The 15,429-nt window shown below is 52.3% G+C and overlaps 1 protein-coding gene across 1 annotated transcript in view; it reads right to left on the minus strand.

The window, feature by feature from the left end:
* Positions 1 to 1,143: 1,143 nt before the first annotated feature.
* The window catches only part of KIAA1614 (KIAA1614 ortholog), a 39,367-nt gene continuing 25,081 nt past the window's right edge, over positions 1,144 to 15,429 (minus strand). Inside the window, exons 7-10 of the mRNA XM_032796197.2 lie at positions 10,438 to 10,705; positions 8,218 to 8,342; positions 6,296 to 6,480; positions 1,144 to 3,300 (exon numbers count right to left, since the gene is read on the minus strand). Coding sequence (XP_032652088.2) covers positions 3,107 to 3,300; positions 6,296 to 6,480; positions 8,218 to 8,342; positions 10,438 to 10,705 — 772 coding nt within the window. The 3' untranslated portion in view covers positions 1,144 to 3,106. The remainder of the gene's footprint in view (positions 3,301 to 6,295; positions 6,481 to 8,217; positions 8,343 to 10,437; positions 10,706 to 15,429) is intronic.

Here is a 15,429-nt window from a genome sequence, read left to right on the forward strand (position 1 = left end):
GGTGCCACAGGATTCTTTGCTGCTTTTACAGATCCAGACTAACATGGCACCCTTCTGATACTTTATCCCATTAACTTATTTCACAGTATACCAGGGCCCTTTCTTCACTCTGGCCACCTTTCCATGGCTCATCCTGTGCAGTCCCAGGGACCAGATTGTGCTGGTTCTGGTGTCCCAAGCAAAACTGTCACATCCACAAATGACTAAACACCGGTAAGGTCCTTGCATGATGTGTCCCCCGCCATTTGAGCTCAGCAGGCTGGGAGGTCTCCAAGCCCACAATTTGCATTGCCCTGCACATGGAGCTGCCAGACCAGCTGCCTGTCATCTGGCCTTTCTCTAGGACTTGCACCAACTCAGCCCCACTTCCAGTAGGACTCTGGTTTCTAGCCATTAACCCTGTCGAGTTGCCAGACTAACCTCTGACAGGGAGCTTACTGCGCAGCACTGAGGCACTGCAGGCAAGTCTGCTTGTTCCTAAACAGACTAATCCCACAACCACGTCCCCCTTTAAGTGACTTAATCTTCCTGCTGCTCCAGCCCCATAACCAGACTGCAGCCCCCTGTAGCGAGGCAGTGGGATACCCCACAGCCCCGCAGAGGGATGAACCTCCCCTACGACCACCATGAGCGGAGCCGCTGGGTCCTGCGCCCGCCCCTCAGAGGGCACGGCGCAGACCCAGAAGTATAAAAGCCCGCCTGCAGAGCTCAGTCAAGGCCCAGCCACCGCAGGGGCCAGACGTCTGCAGCCGCTGCCAGCCGAGCTCACACCCGGCCAGCTGAGCCTGCCTCGCGCTCGCTACCCCGAGGAAAGTGGCCAAGCCTGCCCCACACTCGCTACCCTGAGGAGGACTGGCCGGGACCGCCCTGCGCCAGCTACCCCGAGGAGGACTGGCCGGGACTGCCCCGCGCCAGCTACCCCAAGGAGGACTGGCCGGGACTGCCCCGCGCCAGCTACCCCAAGGAGGACTGGCCGGGACTGCCCCGCGCCAGCTACCCCGAGGAGGACTGGCCGGGACTGCCCCGCGCCAGCTACCCCGAGGAAGGGCCGAGCCTGCCTCTTGCCAGCTACCCTAAGGAACCGCTGAGCCTACCATCCACTACTTACCCAGAGGAACCAATGGTGTTTGAGACCGCCGGTGATGCTACGACGACTCAAGTACCCTACGAGGGGGAGTGTGGAAGTAGCCCGGGGGCAGCCAACCCCAGTCTGGCCGCAACACTGCCAGAGCCAATGTCAGTGTGTTGCGACCAGGATCCCCACTGACAGCAGCGAGTCTCTGCTGCTGCTAGGGCCCCGGGCTGGGACGCAGTGGAGTGGGAGGGCCTGCGTCCCCCCTGCCACCCCACTCCGAGGTGGCAGACTCCCCCTTCCCCTGGGCTGAGGAGGCCGAAGCCTATGAGTACTGCTCACCCCTGCCTGAGGGCCTGAGCATTCTGACCCAGCGGTTGTTGTCCCACCCTGACCTAGGGCCTGGGCCAGTTTCGGACTATTGATTCAGCCCCATCCCGGGGCCTGAACCCCCCTAACCGAGTGTGCGTTATTCCCCACGATAGCAGAGCCACTGGCTGGCGAACTAGAGCGAGGCAGTGGGATACCCCACAGCCCCGCTGAGGGACAAACCGCGGCCGAGCCGCACTACACACCCCCACACCCAGACTCAGCCGTCCTGCTACCCTTCCCCCAGATCTATGGCTCCCAGCCTCCCATCCACTCTGTGAACCAGGGACCCTCCCCAGCTGTGGGATGGCTTTCTTTGACAGATGCCGAGACTGGCTGCTCCTCCTTCCTGCCCATTTCCTTATCTCTGCCAGCGCTGCGTATCCCGACCAACACCAGCTTACCCCCCCCCCCCCCCCCCCCATTTATCTACATGCGCCTCTTAGGGCACCGCATCCTCATCAGTAAACATGGTCCTGACCTGGCCACTCTCGGAGCACTGCCCGCAAACACTAACAGGCCCGTTCCCTGCCCCCCACTCTCACACCTGCTCCAATAACTCAGGTACAGAATGTGGAGAGTTTCCATCAGAGATTTTTAATAAGTTAAGAGAAACACAATGATGAACATACAGAGGTTTCCAACACTGGTTAAACGAGTCCCTCGTCAGGCCGAAAGGGTCCCATCAGCACATCCAGCAGGTCCCTGGGCTCTATGTCCCACCCTTTATTTCACCAGCATGAGTTAGCCGAGGAATGACATTGGCCTTCATCTCAGGCTGGCAGCAAGGAGCCAGTGGGAAACCTCTTGGTTCAGTGACAGGAGGCAACCAGAGAGGGACTGACAGCACCCAGGGCACAAAGGCAGACCTGGCGAGAGGGTGGCATTGCATGGCAGCCATGGGCTCTTGCTGCACAGCTGCCAGGCTGGCGCTCAGAGCTGAAGACACTGGTGCTGCCAGGCCCCCACCATGGGAGCCTCTGATGGATATGCTGATCAGGCAGCGCCCCCTGCTGTTTGGCCACTGGGAACAGCAGGGACTGAGCTGGCAGGTCACAGATCCCTCCTACATTGCAGGCAGTCACTGTGTGGTGGATGAGAGCAGAAAATAAGACCCCTGTCTGTCCCAAGCTGGAAAACATCGGGGAACAAAATATTGCACCGTAAGTCTTGCCCCTGAATGCTACTCAGCATGTTTGGGTGCAGAGCCCCAGCCAGTAACACTCACCGCAGGGGAGCTGAGCGGCCCAGGCAGAACAGCAGCACCTATTGTTTCTGCTGGACTAGCATGCATGAGCTGCTTGGTGCACCAGCCCGCCCAACAGAGACAGAGGCTGTGAAGCAGACATTGCCCTGACAGTCCCTTGGCCACGGACAGGGATCCGCACTGTCCGTCACAACTTTGCATGCGCGCACTATTTAGCACAGAAAGGTCCCCGACACGGAGACAGCACTGACTGTGCATCAGGCATCTTTCCAGTCACAAAGGCATCTCCTGGCAGCAGGAGTTGGGCTCCATGCCAAGGACTGTGTCCCTGCAGCGCCCCAAGAGGCAGCAGGGGCTTCACCCACATGCTGGTCTCTCCTTGTTCAGCACGGCCACTGAACACTGCATAGCATCGTGCTTCCTGGGTGCAACTCAGCAGGACCCTGGCCTCCTCCATGCTACCGCTTGGTGGGTCTCTGCTTGAGCACTCGGATGGATAGGGTGTTGGCCCATAACAGCAGTTCACTGATGTGGGCCAGGCCGAGCCCGGTGACCTTGGCACCATTCACCTCCAGGATCTCATCCCCCACTCCAAGGAGTCCTGCGTACAGCTTGGCTGTGCTGGTGTCTGCCATCTCCTGGACATAGATGCCTGCAAGGCAAGTGGAGAGCCCGCTCAGTGCCCCAGTTATGCAGAGAGTAAGGTGCAGCTTCCCTGCATCAACTCCTACCCTTCCTCTCAGCTCCTGCTGTGGCTAATGTTGCACACTGCAAACAGACCATTGCTTAGGTCACTTTGGCCTAGCTGCTTTTCCTTTGTGAGTATTAGGTACAACTCTCTGGTCTCCAGCTAGTCAGAACCAGGCAGGTGTTTTCAGACCAGCTCTTCAGAGAGCAGGGGACTAAGGCAAATCCAGAGTTATGCTGGAAGGCAAATTGGGAAAGTTCTGCGATTGGACCAGTTAGGAGAATGGAAATTCTCACTGTGGCATTTCATTAAGGTGAAAGCCAAATCAGCGCACACAGGGATATTCTTCTGCTTGTAAGACATTTAGGGCAAGGACTGACTCTTCCTACGTTTTTACATTGGCCAGCACAATGGGGCCCACTTGGACCTTTGGCCAGCACAACAATAAAAATAAATGATCTGCTCAGAGCACACATTCCCTGCACGTGTGACTGACTCCGGCTGCTTTGAATTTCTGAGCTTCCTGTTTGCTCCAAACTTCACAGCATGCCAGATTGTGAGGCCAGGATCTGGAGCGATCCAAGACCCCCTGGTGCACCAAGCCACAGAGGGATCTGGATAAGCTGCAAGTTCACTAAAAACCTTTGGTCGACACTGTTCCAACGGTGAGCACTCGCAGTCAGAGAGGGGTTCAGTTTTCATGCTCGCTCAATTGATGGCCTCTGAAGCAACACTGCCAATAAGGGTGCCTGCTGGGGCATTGAAATCTCTGAAATCACACACATCTACTAGTGATCGGACCACAGCCACCACTCACGGCACATTGGCCGCCAAACCACCCTGTCTCTGTAATTTGAGCTGAATTTGGAAGCAGCGACAAAGGTCCAGACCTCCACTGCTCATTACCAGCACCAGGCAAACCCTCATGGTCATTTCTTAAGGTAGGACAGGGATGCTGAGAGGGGTTTAGGCCACAGACTGCAGGACCATGATTGGCCATCCATCCCTGCCTGCAGGCCACCTGTTGGCCATTCCTTGCTGCTATGCTGCAGCAAGTGCCGATCTGAGTCCCCAGCTGTCTGTAGGGGGGTGGGGCAACTCTCCTATGCAAATAAACATCAAACAGTGCAACACGGTGGGGGAAGCAAGCAGCAAAGTACATGCACAACAGATGGGAAAAGAGAAACATGAAAACATCCTCATTGTGCCTACCAAGAGCTGTGGTGCATTCACCCACATCCACACAGCCCCAGGCCAGTCTGTAAGGGGAACTCCACCATAGTCATAGAATCAGAATATTAGGGTTGGAAGGGACCTCAGGAGGTCATCTAGTTCAACCCCCTGCTCAAAGCAGGACCAATCCCCAGATTTTTACCCCAGTTCCCCAAATGGCCTCCTTAAGGATTGAATTCACAACCCTGGGTTTAACAGGCCAATGCTCAAACCACTGAGCTATCCCTCCCCCTGGGGATGTCACAACCACTCTACCCAATGGGAGAGGGGTCCTGGTGTGGAACAGGCTGAGACTCATTGGCCCTCTTTAAAGAGCTCTTCAGCCATTGGGTATATGCAAGTCCTTACTAGCCATCCTTCCTTCTCTTCCCCCAGGGGGCTCTGAATGGCTGTCCATGTTCTGAGTCTCAGCTGAAAGGCCAAGGACTGCAGCGGTGCAGAAGGAGCTACCCCCGGAGCCCAGGATGGTTGGCTTTGAGGCACCCAGCAGCGCTGCTCGCCGGACCTGCTCTGTGGATAAACTGAGGAGTCGGGGCAGCAGAGCTGTCATGGCAATAAATTCACTAAACATCTTCAATGGAATATAGTATCCAAGTCAAGTCTGGTTAAATCAAATGCCAGCCTCCTCCTGGAGCCACCTATCTGACGCCAGGAGCCAGATGTCTTGCAACACTGCCAGGAGCCCAGCTGGGAAGAAGCCTGGAATGTCTGGGCTCAGTCAGGCCCTGAGCCTTACCAGTTTCAGGGGGCTCTTCTCTACTTGGAATGGAGATGAGATTTGTGGGGGGGACTCCAATAGCAAAGGCTACTCTGAGGCTGGTGGAGGTTCCAGAGCCCACTACTGCCTGAGGGCTGCTTTCCAGGCTGGCACTCCAGGGCTCCATGGGGATTTACAGAGACAGCAGGCCCCAGACACAGGCGCTTTCCCCATCCCAGCTGAGGACGTTAAGGATGAGAGGTCTAGATGGGGTGTTTTGGGAGCTCTACTACTCTGCTGACAAGCTAACAGCCCAGGAACTGCCAGGCTGGGGCAGCCCAGGGGACCATCCAGTGCATGCCCAGTGTTCCACACGGGCCAGCAACAGCTGCTTTACAGGAAGGTGCAGGACCCCTTCCAGCAGGCTAAGGCAGCCACCTCTCCTGCCCTGGGCTGCCATGTTCCGGGGTGATGCTCATGGGACACCGGAAGTAGGGTGCTGCTAGAGAGGCCCCACTTGTGGAATTTGCTCCCACCCAAACCATTCCTAAGCCTGAGACTGGCTGCCCGTAGGTCACACTGCCGTCTTTGTCCAGGCTCCCCCAGCCAGGGCCAGCCATCCTGAGCATTGAGCAGACTGACTGGCTTCTCTCCACCTCTTGTCCCATAAAGCTGCAGGGGGTCACGGTGTCATTGCTCCCCACCCCAGGAATGTCAACTGCTCCCAGTCCAAGCTGGGTAACATACACAGGTACCAAACATTGTCACGCGTGTACGACACACCACAGGAAGAGTCCAGCTCCCTTCCAGCAGTAGCATAACACATGCCGTTCTCAAAGCTGTGCCGCAGACCCGAAGGAGAGACAAGGGGGTTTTCAGCCGGGCACACACACCAGGCAGGCTGGGACTAATAGCACTAAGCAGGTGCTGAGAGGGGGGTATTTTTAAGGTCTCAAGAAGCTGAAACAAACCATAAAAGCTACTTGACGGTGCTGCTATAAAACCCCACGCGTCATTCACAGCAGGTACCTGTGTCAGGTCGACCATTCCCTGAGGAGACACTGAACCCAAAAGTGCCCTGTGGGGGGCGCTGAAGCTCCAGCTGACTGGTTCCATCCGGGAAGACTTCTACCACCCGCCCGACTGTTCGCACCAAGTCAGGGGCGCCAATGTCCTCCACGCTGAGGGAACGCCGGGGCGGGGCACCTGCTATCCTGGAGGGAGAAGGGAATGAGCCAGAGGGAACGTTACTGCTGTGTGGAGCAAAGAACCCACCACCCTTGGAGCAAGGAGGTGTAATATCTCAGCTACTGGGAGTAAAGGGCTGAGGCCTAGAGCTTCCAACAGATCCTTCATCTCAGGGTCGCAGGGCAAGTCCAATTTGCACTCTGAGGAGCCTGAGGCAAGTGTTTGAATTGTTACTGCCTAATAAGGACTTCCCCTTGGTTCTCCCGTTTCAAGGCAGAGGAGACCCTGATCTTACTAAGAGGAGACTCCTGGAAATTAGAAATGGAAGAGACCTGCAGCATTAGACCCTCTAAGGCCATCCCTCAGGAGCCCAGGCGAGGTTGCCTCACTCTCCGCCCACTGTCTCCAGGCCTTTGTTCATCCCTGTTTCAATTAGCTCCAGCAAATGTTGCTTCCTTCACTTCCCCATAGGATAGCGGGTCACGCACTTACAAAGTTTTCCCTGATATTCACCTGGATTTTCCTTTCCTTCATTTCATCCCATCTCTCTTCATTAGACCCTCCTACCCACAGCAGACCAATCCAATCAGCGCTCACACTAACAACTAGCTGCTTCCGAATCCAAGTTCTGTGTCTGCTGCTCTCCACTGCACCCAGAATGGAAGTTTCTGCAGTCTAGGCATGAAGTTTGCAAGGCCTTCCTGGAGCCAGTTCCCCCAGAGTAACTTGCCCTTTGGAGGAAGCTAGGCAGAATTCCAACCAGGTGCAAGGTCTTTCAGACGGTCTGGAACTAGGTTCCTATCTGTTCTGCCTGAACGTTAAAAATCCAGCAGCACGTTTTGCAAGCATAAAAGTTTCCCTCACTCAAACATCCCCCAGGCCCTCAGTACTGTGCTGTCTTTCAGCATCCCGCCTGAAGGTGACTATACCACAGCAGTGAAGTAACTTCTATGGCATTTAATGTGCCTTGGGGAGCAAGCGCTGCATCTTCCTCTCCTCCCACTAGAGTATCATATCCCTCTTCAGCTCCCTTTGTTGGCTTCCCCTGCCAGCCCTTTGGCATCACAGTAACAGTGTCTTCCTGGTCTCCCCCCTGATGCCCCGCACAATTCTGCTCTTATTGCTCCCTGTTTGTCCCCTTCACCCCCAGCCAATCTCCTAAAGGGCTTCTTAGCCCCTCTTGCTCTTTCCCTGGGTATAACAGTACTCACTGGAGACCTGGCATGTGACTGGGGCATTTCTTTGGAACCTTGACCCAGGGCTGGCCTATGCCACATGACAATAGAGACTCCTCCCAGCACTCCTGTGTATCACTCTTATTACACTGGCATCTTCTTCCAAGCTGCCCCATGCCCCAGGAACTCCTCCCTCAACACATTCAGACCCCCTACAGACAGGCTCAAGCGTGGCTTCTTACCAGAACCACCCCAAGAAGGGCCGCACACAACCCAGCGTACCTGAAATAAAGTGATGTCCACACTGGTTTGTAACAGAACTACTCAGTGTGCAAGGACCATATCTCGTGCCAGGCTTTGTGCAGCACCAAGCACACAGACAGAGCTAAATAATTATTTACTACTGCACTGGCATCACCACTAGTGGAATTAACTTGTATTACAGATTAATGTAGAACACTATCACCCAGCACCAGCTGCAACCTCCCTTGCAGATCGGTAGCATCAGTGTTCTCAGAACAATTAAACGTCATCAGAGATCTGGAGTGGGGTGAGCTGGGAGCGCCCCTGGCCCTCCCGCATTCCTACCTGTCAGCTGCTTTGCTTTCCCCTGGCTTGCCCTCCAGATAAAAGCTGGAACGGTCAGTCTTGCCCAGGAGAGAATGCATGTTCTGTACCGAAGAGGCTTTCCTCAGTTGGCAGAAGGGTGACACCTAGTGGGAGAATGAGAGTATTGTAAACCAGAAGTACTGGAAGAAAATCCAAGCAAAAGTGTCTTTTGCCAGAAGGGGACGCTCAGGGAGCTCCCAAGTGACCAGCATTTGAAACCCCAAGTCCTCTTGATCCCTTTTGAACCCTCTAAAGGCCATAAAAATCAACAGAGGAAGAAAAACAATCCCAGTTTCTTCCATTTCTTCAGCATCGCTGTATTAACAAATGTACTAACAGGAGTGTCAGCTGTAAGACCCGGGAGGTACTTGCCCTGCTCTACTCAGCTGGAGTAGTGTGTCCAGTTCTAGGCACCACACTTCAGGAAAGATGGGGATAAACTGGAGAGAGTCCGGAGGAGAGCAACAAAAATGATAAAGGTTTAGAAAACTCGATCTGTGGGGAAAGGTTAAAAAACTGGACATGCTTAGTCCTGAGAAAAGACAACAGGGGAGGGGGAGGCGACTTGATAACAGTCTTCATATATATATTATGGTCTGTTGTACAGAGGACTTCTCAATTGTTCTCCATGTCCACTGAAGAAGAGACAAGAAGTAATGGGCTTAATCTGCAGCAAGGGAGATTTAGGTTAGATATTAGAAAAACTTTCTAACTGTAAGGACAGTGAAGCTCTGGAAGGCTTCCAAGGGAGACCGTGGAATCCCCATCATTGGAGGTTTACAAGAACAGGCTGGACAAACACCTGTCAGGGATGGTCTGGGTTTTTTTGGCCCTGCCTCAATGCAGGGGGCTGGACTAGAGGAACTTCCGAGGTCCCTTCTCACCCTACATTTCTATGACTCTATGATCAATGCCTTCCACAGAAGTACTGGGCTGTCTTGCTTTTATAATCACAAGCAAACACAGATTTAAGTGTTTGAAGACAGCTCACACACCCTTCCAGGTTGGCTCAGAAACGTGCACCCGTGAAGGAGTCTGATGAGGCTTGCTTTCATAAAATTCCCTCAGCCATCCTGGACTGCTTAGCACTTGTTGGGAGCAATGTTACACAGGGCCCCAGTGGGACCAGAGGGGCTTTGGGCCAATTACATTAGCAAAGGGACTTCATTTTGGGATCAGTATCTCAACTCCATATAATTAAAGGCTGCAAACAGATTAGGCTATAGACCACCCTCCCAGCTCCAGTGCCCTGCTGGGGTTGGGTATGTCTGACCCTGAAAAGGCCCAATCAGCCAGGACTATGCAGAAAGTGTGACTGAACCCAGCCTAAGTGATCTATGTGCACGCACGCACGCGCGCACACACACAAGCACACTCAGTTGTAGTTGTCTGTTTCCCCCCCCCCCCCCGCACTACACTCTTCCATCTTCTTCTTTCTACCTTATTCTGTTACACTTCCCCAGCTCTTCTCTTCCCCTCTGCTATGCCTGTGGCACAGATTCAGCTGTGCTGACCAATTTTCTTGTAAGCTTCACTCAGCAGTCTGTGCGCACAACACAGTGGGGCAGACTGGCAGGACATGAACGGACAGGGATGCACTTAAGGCTGGTAGAGCAAAGCTCTCTCAAAGTCAGTTCAAGCTGCAGCAGCCTGCATACTCTTCAAAGGAAAACAGAGTAGGTCAGACATAAATGGTGCATCTGTGCAGTGTGGTCTAGTGGGTAGAACACCAGACTAGGACTCAGGAGACCTGGATTCTAATCCTGGCTCTGCTGCTGGGTGATCTTGGTTAAGTCCCTTCCCCCTCAGTCTCCCCATCTTTAAAATGAGGATAATGATACTGTACTCTTTTGTAAAATGCTTTGGGATCCAGTGGTGAAGACTGCTGTAAAACCTAGAGATTATGATGATTTAGCGTTATTCTTCTGCAGATCTCAATGCACTTCCTCTAGGAAGGAGGGTAAGCATCCTAACTCCCATTTTACATAAGGGAATACTGAGGCACAGAGAGGTAAAGTGACATGCCCATGGTCACAGAGCTGGGAATCACACCCAGCAGAGGATTGTTTCCTACTACGGTATATTCCCCAGTGCTCTGTCCAATCTAGGCCACACACAGACCCTGTGTTCTGCCTCCATTGTAAAGGATCTCACAACTGCCAGACCTGCAGCATGTACAGAGTCACGCTTGGGACTCACCAGGCGCAGTGACTGCAGGGAAGGTGCTTTCTTCAAATCAGAGCAATCAGCAGCATCTGCCTTGGCTTCTGGGGGTGGAGCCAGGCTTGGCGCCTCGGCGGGAATCTGATCCATGCTGTAGCACCGGAACCTGCCCAGTTTCTGCTTGGTGCTCTGGCTGAGGGTGCAGAAGAACTTTTTCAGCCCCGATGTGGAAGAGCCCCCTCCTTTCCTGCTTGCTGCAGAGGCCGACGGCTTCTTTGGCTCTGGGTGGGCATCCAGCGGTTTGCTAAAAGACAAGTAGTTTCCATTTCAATAGAGATGTCAGAGTTTGCAGCCAGGATTAGATTCCACTAAGACAGAACAGCAGATGAGGGGTTTGTTTTACTAAGAGCATCAACACATGAACAGTTTCAAGTGGCACAGCAGAATCCTGCAGCAAAGGCATACGCACACAGGGCCCAGTGGATGTGTTTGGCGGCTTGTGTGAAATGACTTGATGGGTCCAGCTCTTAATAAGCTGGTGTCCATATCTCCAAAGCCACCTTCCTGGCCATCTCAGCAGAGAGGCAGCACTCCCGTCTTACGTGGCAGTGCCAGCAGGGCACACCAGCACAGAGAAAGCCTACACAGCCACTGTCCATGTGTTCTGACAGAGAAGGACTTTCACCAGCACTACATTTGCTAAAACCCAAAAAGAGCAGCCGTAGATGTTGCCAGTGTTGCAATGTAAAAAATACAGAGTAAAAAGGAAATAAAGTGGCTCCCCTGAGTGACAGCGAATGGAAAAATCCCTTCGCATGGCTTTGGTGCACAGACTCTAGCTATGAAAGGTGTCTGCACAGGGGTGAGAATTATGCATGATCAAAATTAAAAACAGATACATGACTGGGCAGAAACCATAAACCACCAGATTCTTCCACCTCAAACCTGCAGCTTGGGGAACAGAAACGGAGCACACACACAAAATTGCTAGTGAAAAGAAATCCTTTAGGTTTGTGTCAATTCTTTCTCTGGCTTTTAAGCCCTGTAAAGTATTCTGTTCCTAAAAGCTGGCAGGGGCCAGAGGTTTGGGGGAGGTTAGCTTATATGAGAATCAGCTCTGGGAAACCCAGAGGAAAAACACAGGTTTTTTTAAAAGGCAAATGTATTTCAACGTAAACATTACAAACTAGACTGTTAACCTGCCATGAGTAAAACATCCAGACTCCCCTCGTAAGAAAAATCACAAGGAATAATGGAGAATATTGTACAATGTAAGAATACATTACATACAAATAATCTGCATGAAAATAACATTATATTAAAGTTGAAGTAAAACACTCAAAAATTAGGAAATGCCAGAATAAATGTTGCCTGGGCAACCTCGATTTGGCTCCCTTGAGCATACTTAATTACTTGGTCACGTACTATTTTTTCATGGGGCCCTTGCCTCATTCAGCACGCAGGATGGGTGGTGTGCACTTAACTAGCATCTATTCAATATTTTGTTTTAGCCTCACTGTTCAGTGAGTGTCCCCAAGTCTTATTTACTCCACACTATTCAAACCCTGCTCTGAAGACAGAATTAGTACGTTCCTCAAGGTCTGTCTCTATGGTGCTCATCACTGCACTATCTGAGTGCTTTACAGACGTCAACTGATTTTTTTTCACGACACCTCTGTGAGATGAGGTGGTATTATTCCCATTTTACAGATAGGGGACAGACATGGAGAGGGAAATGAGGCAAAGAGATTAAGGTCAAAAGTGTCCACTAATTTTGGGTGCCAAATTTGAGACCCCTAGGACCTGATTTTTCAGAGGACTTGATGTTATGTGGTGCTTTGTATGTTCAAAACACAGCTCCTGTTGACTCCAGCTGCAGCTGTGAGTGCTCAGCCCTTCTGCAAATCAGCCTCCAGGGTCTCACATTGGGCACCCAGAAAATGAGAAACACACGATTAGTAACCACCTGTGAAAAGCTCGGTTTAAGTCAGTGTTTCTCCTCCACCTTTTCAAGCTGGCAACCCCTTGTTCAAAGTCAGATATTTTCACAACCCCCATCCTTTTATCAGAGTAAAATGTAGCAGTGACAGCAAGGATCAGCCTATATAATTTAACTCTGAGTTTTGAGAGGTAGAGAGATCTTGACCTTGAAGGGTAAGAGTGTGTGGGGAGCGAGATTGTCTTTGCTTTAGACTGTAATAAAACAGTCAATGCTCACACCTCCCCACCCTCACCCTTGATTGCCTTTTGGGATCCTTCCCACTCTCCTGAGGGCTGTGGCCAGTGTTCCCTCTAATTTTTCACACCCATGTGCAGAATACATTTTGTTACGTGCAGCAATATGGAGGTGATGTGTCACATATCGACACATCACCTCCATATTGGTGCATATAAAAAAATTCATGTGGTGAGGGTGGAGCCAACGAGTTCAGAGTGTGGGAGAGGGCTCAGGGCTCTGGCTGGGGGTGCAGGCTCTGGGATGGGGCTGAGGATGAGGGGTTTGGGGTGCAGGAGAGGGCTCAGGGCTGCACCAGAGGATTGGGGTTGGCAGGGCACAGATGAGGGGTTTGGGGTGCAGGCTGCCCCAGGGCTACGGTGGGAAGAGATGACTCCCCCCAGCCCTCTCTTGCCACAGCAGCTCGGGGCTGGAGAAGAGGCACCTCTCCCTGGCCACAGCAGCTCCGGCGGGCCTGGGTCAGGCTGAGGGAAGGGCTCTTCCCCTGGCTGAGGCAGGTCCACACTGGGGCTGGACTGAGGGAGGGGCTCTTTTCCCTTGGCCGAGGCAGGTCCGTGCTGGAGTTGGAATGAGGGAGAGGCTCCTTTCCCTTGGCCGAGGCAGGTCAGCACTGGGCCTGGACCGAGGGAGGGGCTCCTCTCCCCTGGTCGAAGCAGGTCTGCGCTGGGGCCAACAAGAAGAGGCACCTCCCCCGGCAGCGCTGGGCTGGGCCGGGCCGAGGGAGGGGCTCCTCTTCCCCAGCAGAGGCAGGTCCACGCTAGGGCAGGTAGGGAGGGGCGCCTCTCCCCATTTCACCCCTGAGTCCCTGCATGGAGCTTAATAGGCAGCTGTGTGGCCACACAGCTTAGAGGGAACTTAGATCCATCAGTTGAGAAACACTGAATTGACTTGCCCAGCATCACATAGGAACTCTTTGGCAGAGGCAGGGCTAGAACCCAATTCTCCAGGACATTATTCAACTGTTTTAACCATGAGACCATCCTCTCTCTTCCTCATTCACTATGCACCTTCCAACTTCACTACACAATTCGGATTCACCCCAGAAGCAGGTTGATCCTGTGCAATAAACGAATTAAGGGTCCTGTGGAAACAGTAGCATGTAATCATGTAATTAAAGACTAATATAACGCATCTGTAAGCAGAATCAGGATGAGCTCTACCCTGACATTTGGTGGTGAATTATGGGGAGTGTGGAAAGGAATTTCAGATATTTGCATTGGCACATCCACCCCACCTAGCATAGCCCATGGCAGCCTGGGATCCCCAATCTCTTTGTTATTGGGGCAGAAAAAAAAAAAAGTGTTATCACCCTGATTATGTGAATGAGGAACTATGAGGCTGCTTTATGACAGAAAGGACTCAAACTCAATTAAGTGGTACTTGCTAGACAAGGGACATGGGTTCTAAAACCCAGTGAACTGAGAGAGGTTGGGGACTGGTGTGTGTACCTGATGGTATGGGCCCTTTTTGAGGGCCTGGAACACCAATTGCACATCCTCTTCTCTCCACTGTTAAAGAGTAGAGCTAATATTGATTCCATTAGGAGTCCATCTAAAGGCTGCTGAGCTGAATTCATGTTGGGCCAATGATGTACCAGCACCGGGGCTCCCCTACTACAAGCTGAAATTGCTAAGAGCTGAAATCACTAAAAGAGCGGAGCTGAGATCACTGAGTGCTGTGTTAACTAGTGGGGGAGCCTGAAGACCTATCGCTAAGCAGCTGGCAGAGTGGAGCAGTTTGCAGGGATGGCTGGAGTGGCTCACAGGTTGGCTGGATGAGTGGCACAGCTGGCGTGCATATCACTCCTGGGTTTTAAGTCCAATCCACCCCGAAGTCCAAAAACCCGAAGTCTTTTGTTACAGAGCAAGGCCCAGAGTATTCAAAGTTTATTCTGGCGAGTTTTTTACCCCCTAGGCCTGAGTGGGAGGGGAAAGCCCATACAGGGTGTTACGGGGCACTACCGTGGGGGGGCCAGGGGGCCAACTTGCTCGCCTCTCCGTGGGTAAAACTCTGCAGATAAACTCTTGAATTCTGAGGTGGCACTGACTAGAGACTTTTGGGTTGTTGGACTTTGGGGTGATTGGACTTAAGACCCCAAGGGAAAAAGGACATTGCCGAACATACTTGGAGGTGGGTTTTTGTTTATGGTTTGTGTTATAATCCTGTTTGTGGTGTTTCTCCAATGTGATGCCGCATTGTTTCCCTCCTTTATTAAAAGGATTGTGCTACACTCAGACTCTGTGCTTGCGAGAGGGGAAGTATTGCCTACTAGAGGTGCCCAGGGGGGTGTGGTATGTAAGTGTCCAGGTCACTGGGTGGGGGCTCAGGCCGGTTATGCATGGTGTTACTGAAACGGAACCCCTGGATACTGAACCCGGCCCTTGTTGCTGCCAACTCAGAGGGGCAGAAGGGTTACACATGTGCAGAAGGGGCCACATTGAGGTTGCCTTAATTCTGGAATTTCTAACTTTTGAGTCCTTGACTTTATAACTTGAATAATGTTCTTTTAACATCGTTTGTGTGTGTAATTTCCTAGGTTACTAGAAAACAAACAAAAAAACAAATTCTATCATGTAGAGTCACACAGAAACCCGCACAGTTCATCAGCAGGGTTGGAACCTTTAGATTCACATCACAGATCTCTGCTATTTAAGCTAACAGAGTAACTGATAGCAGTAGCAGGTTGTCATCCTCTCTGCGAACTAGAGGCGAAGGACACACACTTTGCCAGTGGTTTCACAGATATTTGCGGACATCAGAGCAAATTCCAGTCCGGGCTGTGGATGGGAGGG

Source organism: Chelonoidis abingdonii, chromosome 7 (genome assembly GCF_003597395.2).
Source record: "Chelonoidis abingdonii isolate Lonesome George chromosome 7, CheloAbing_2.0, whole genome shotgun sequence".
In the NCBI taxonomy this organism is placed as follows: domain Eukaryota; kingdom Metazoa; phylum Chordata; order Testudines; family Testudinidae; genus Chelonoidis; species Chelonoidis abingdonii.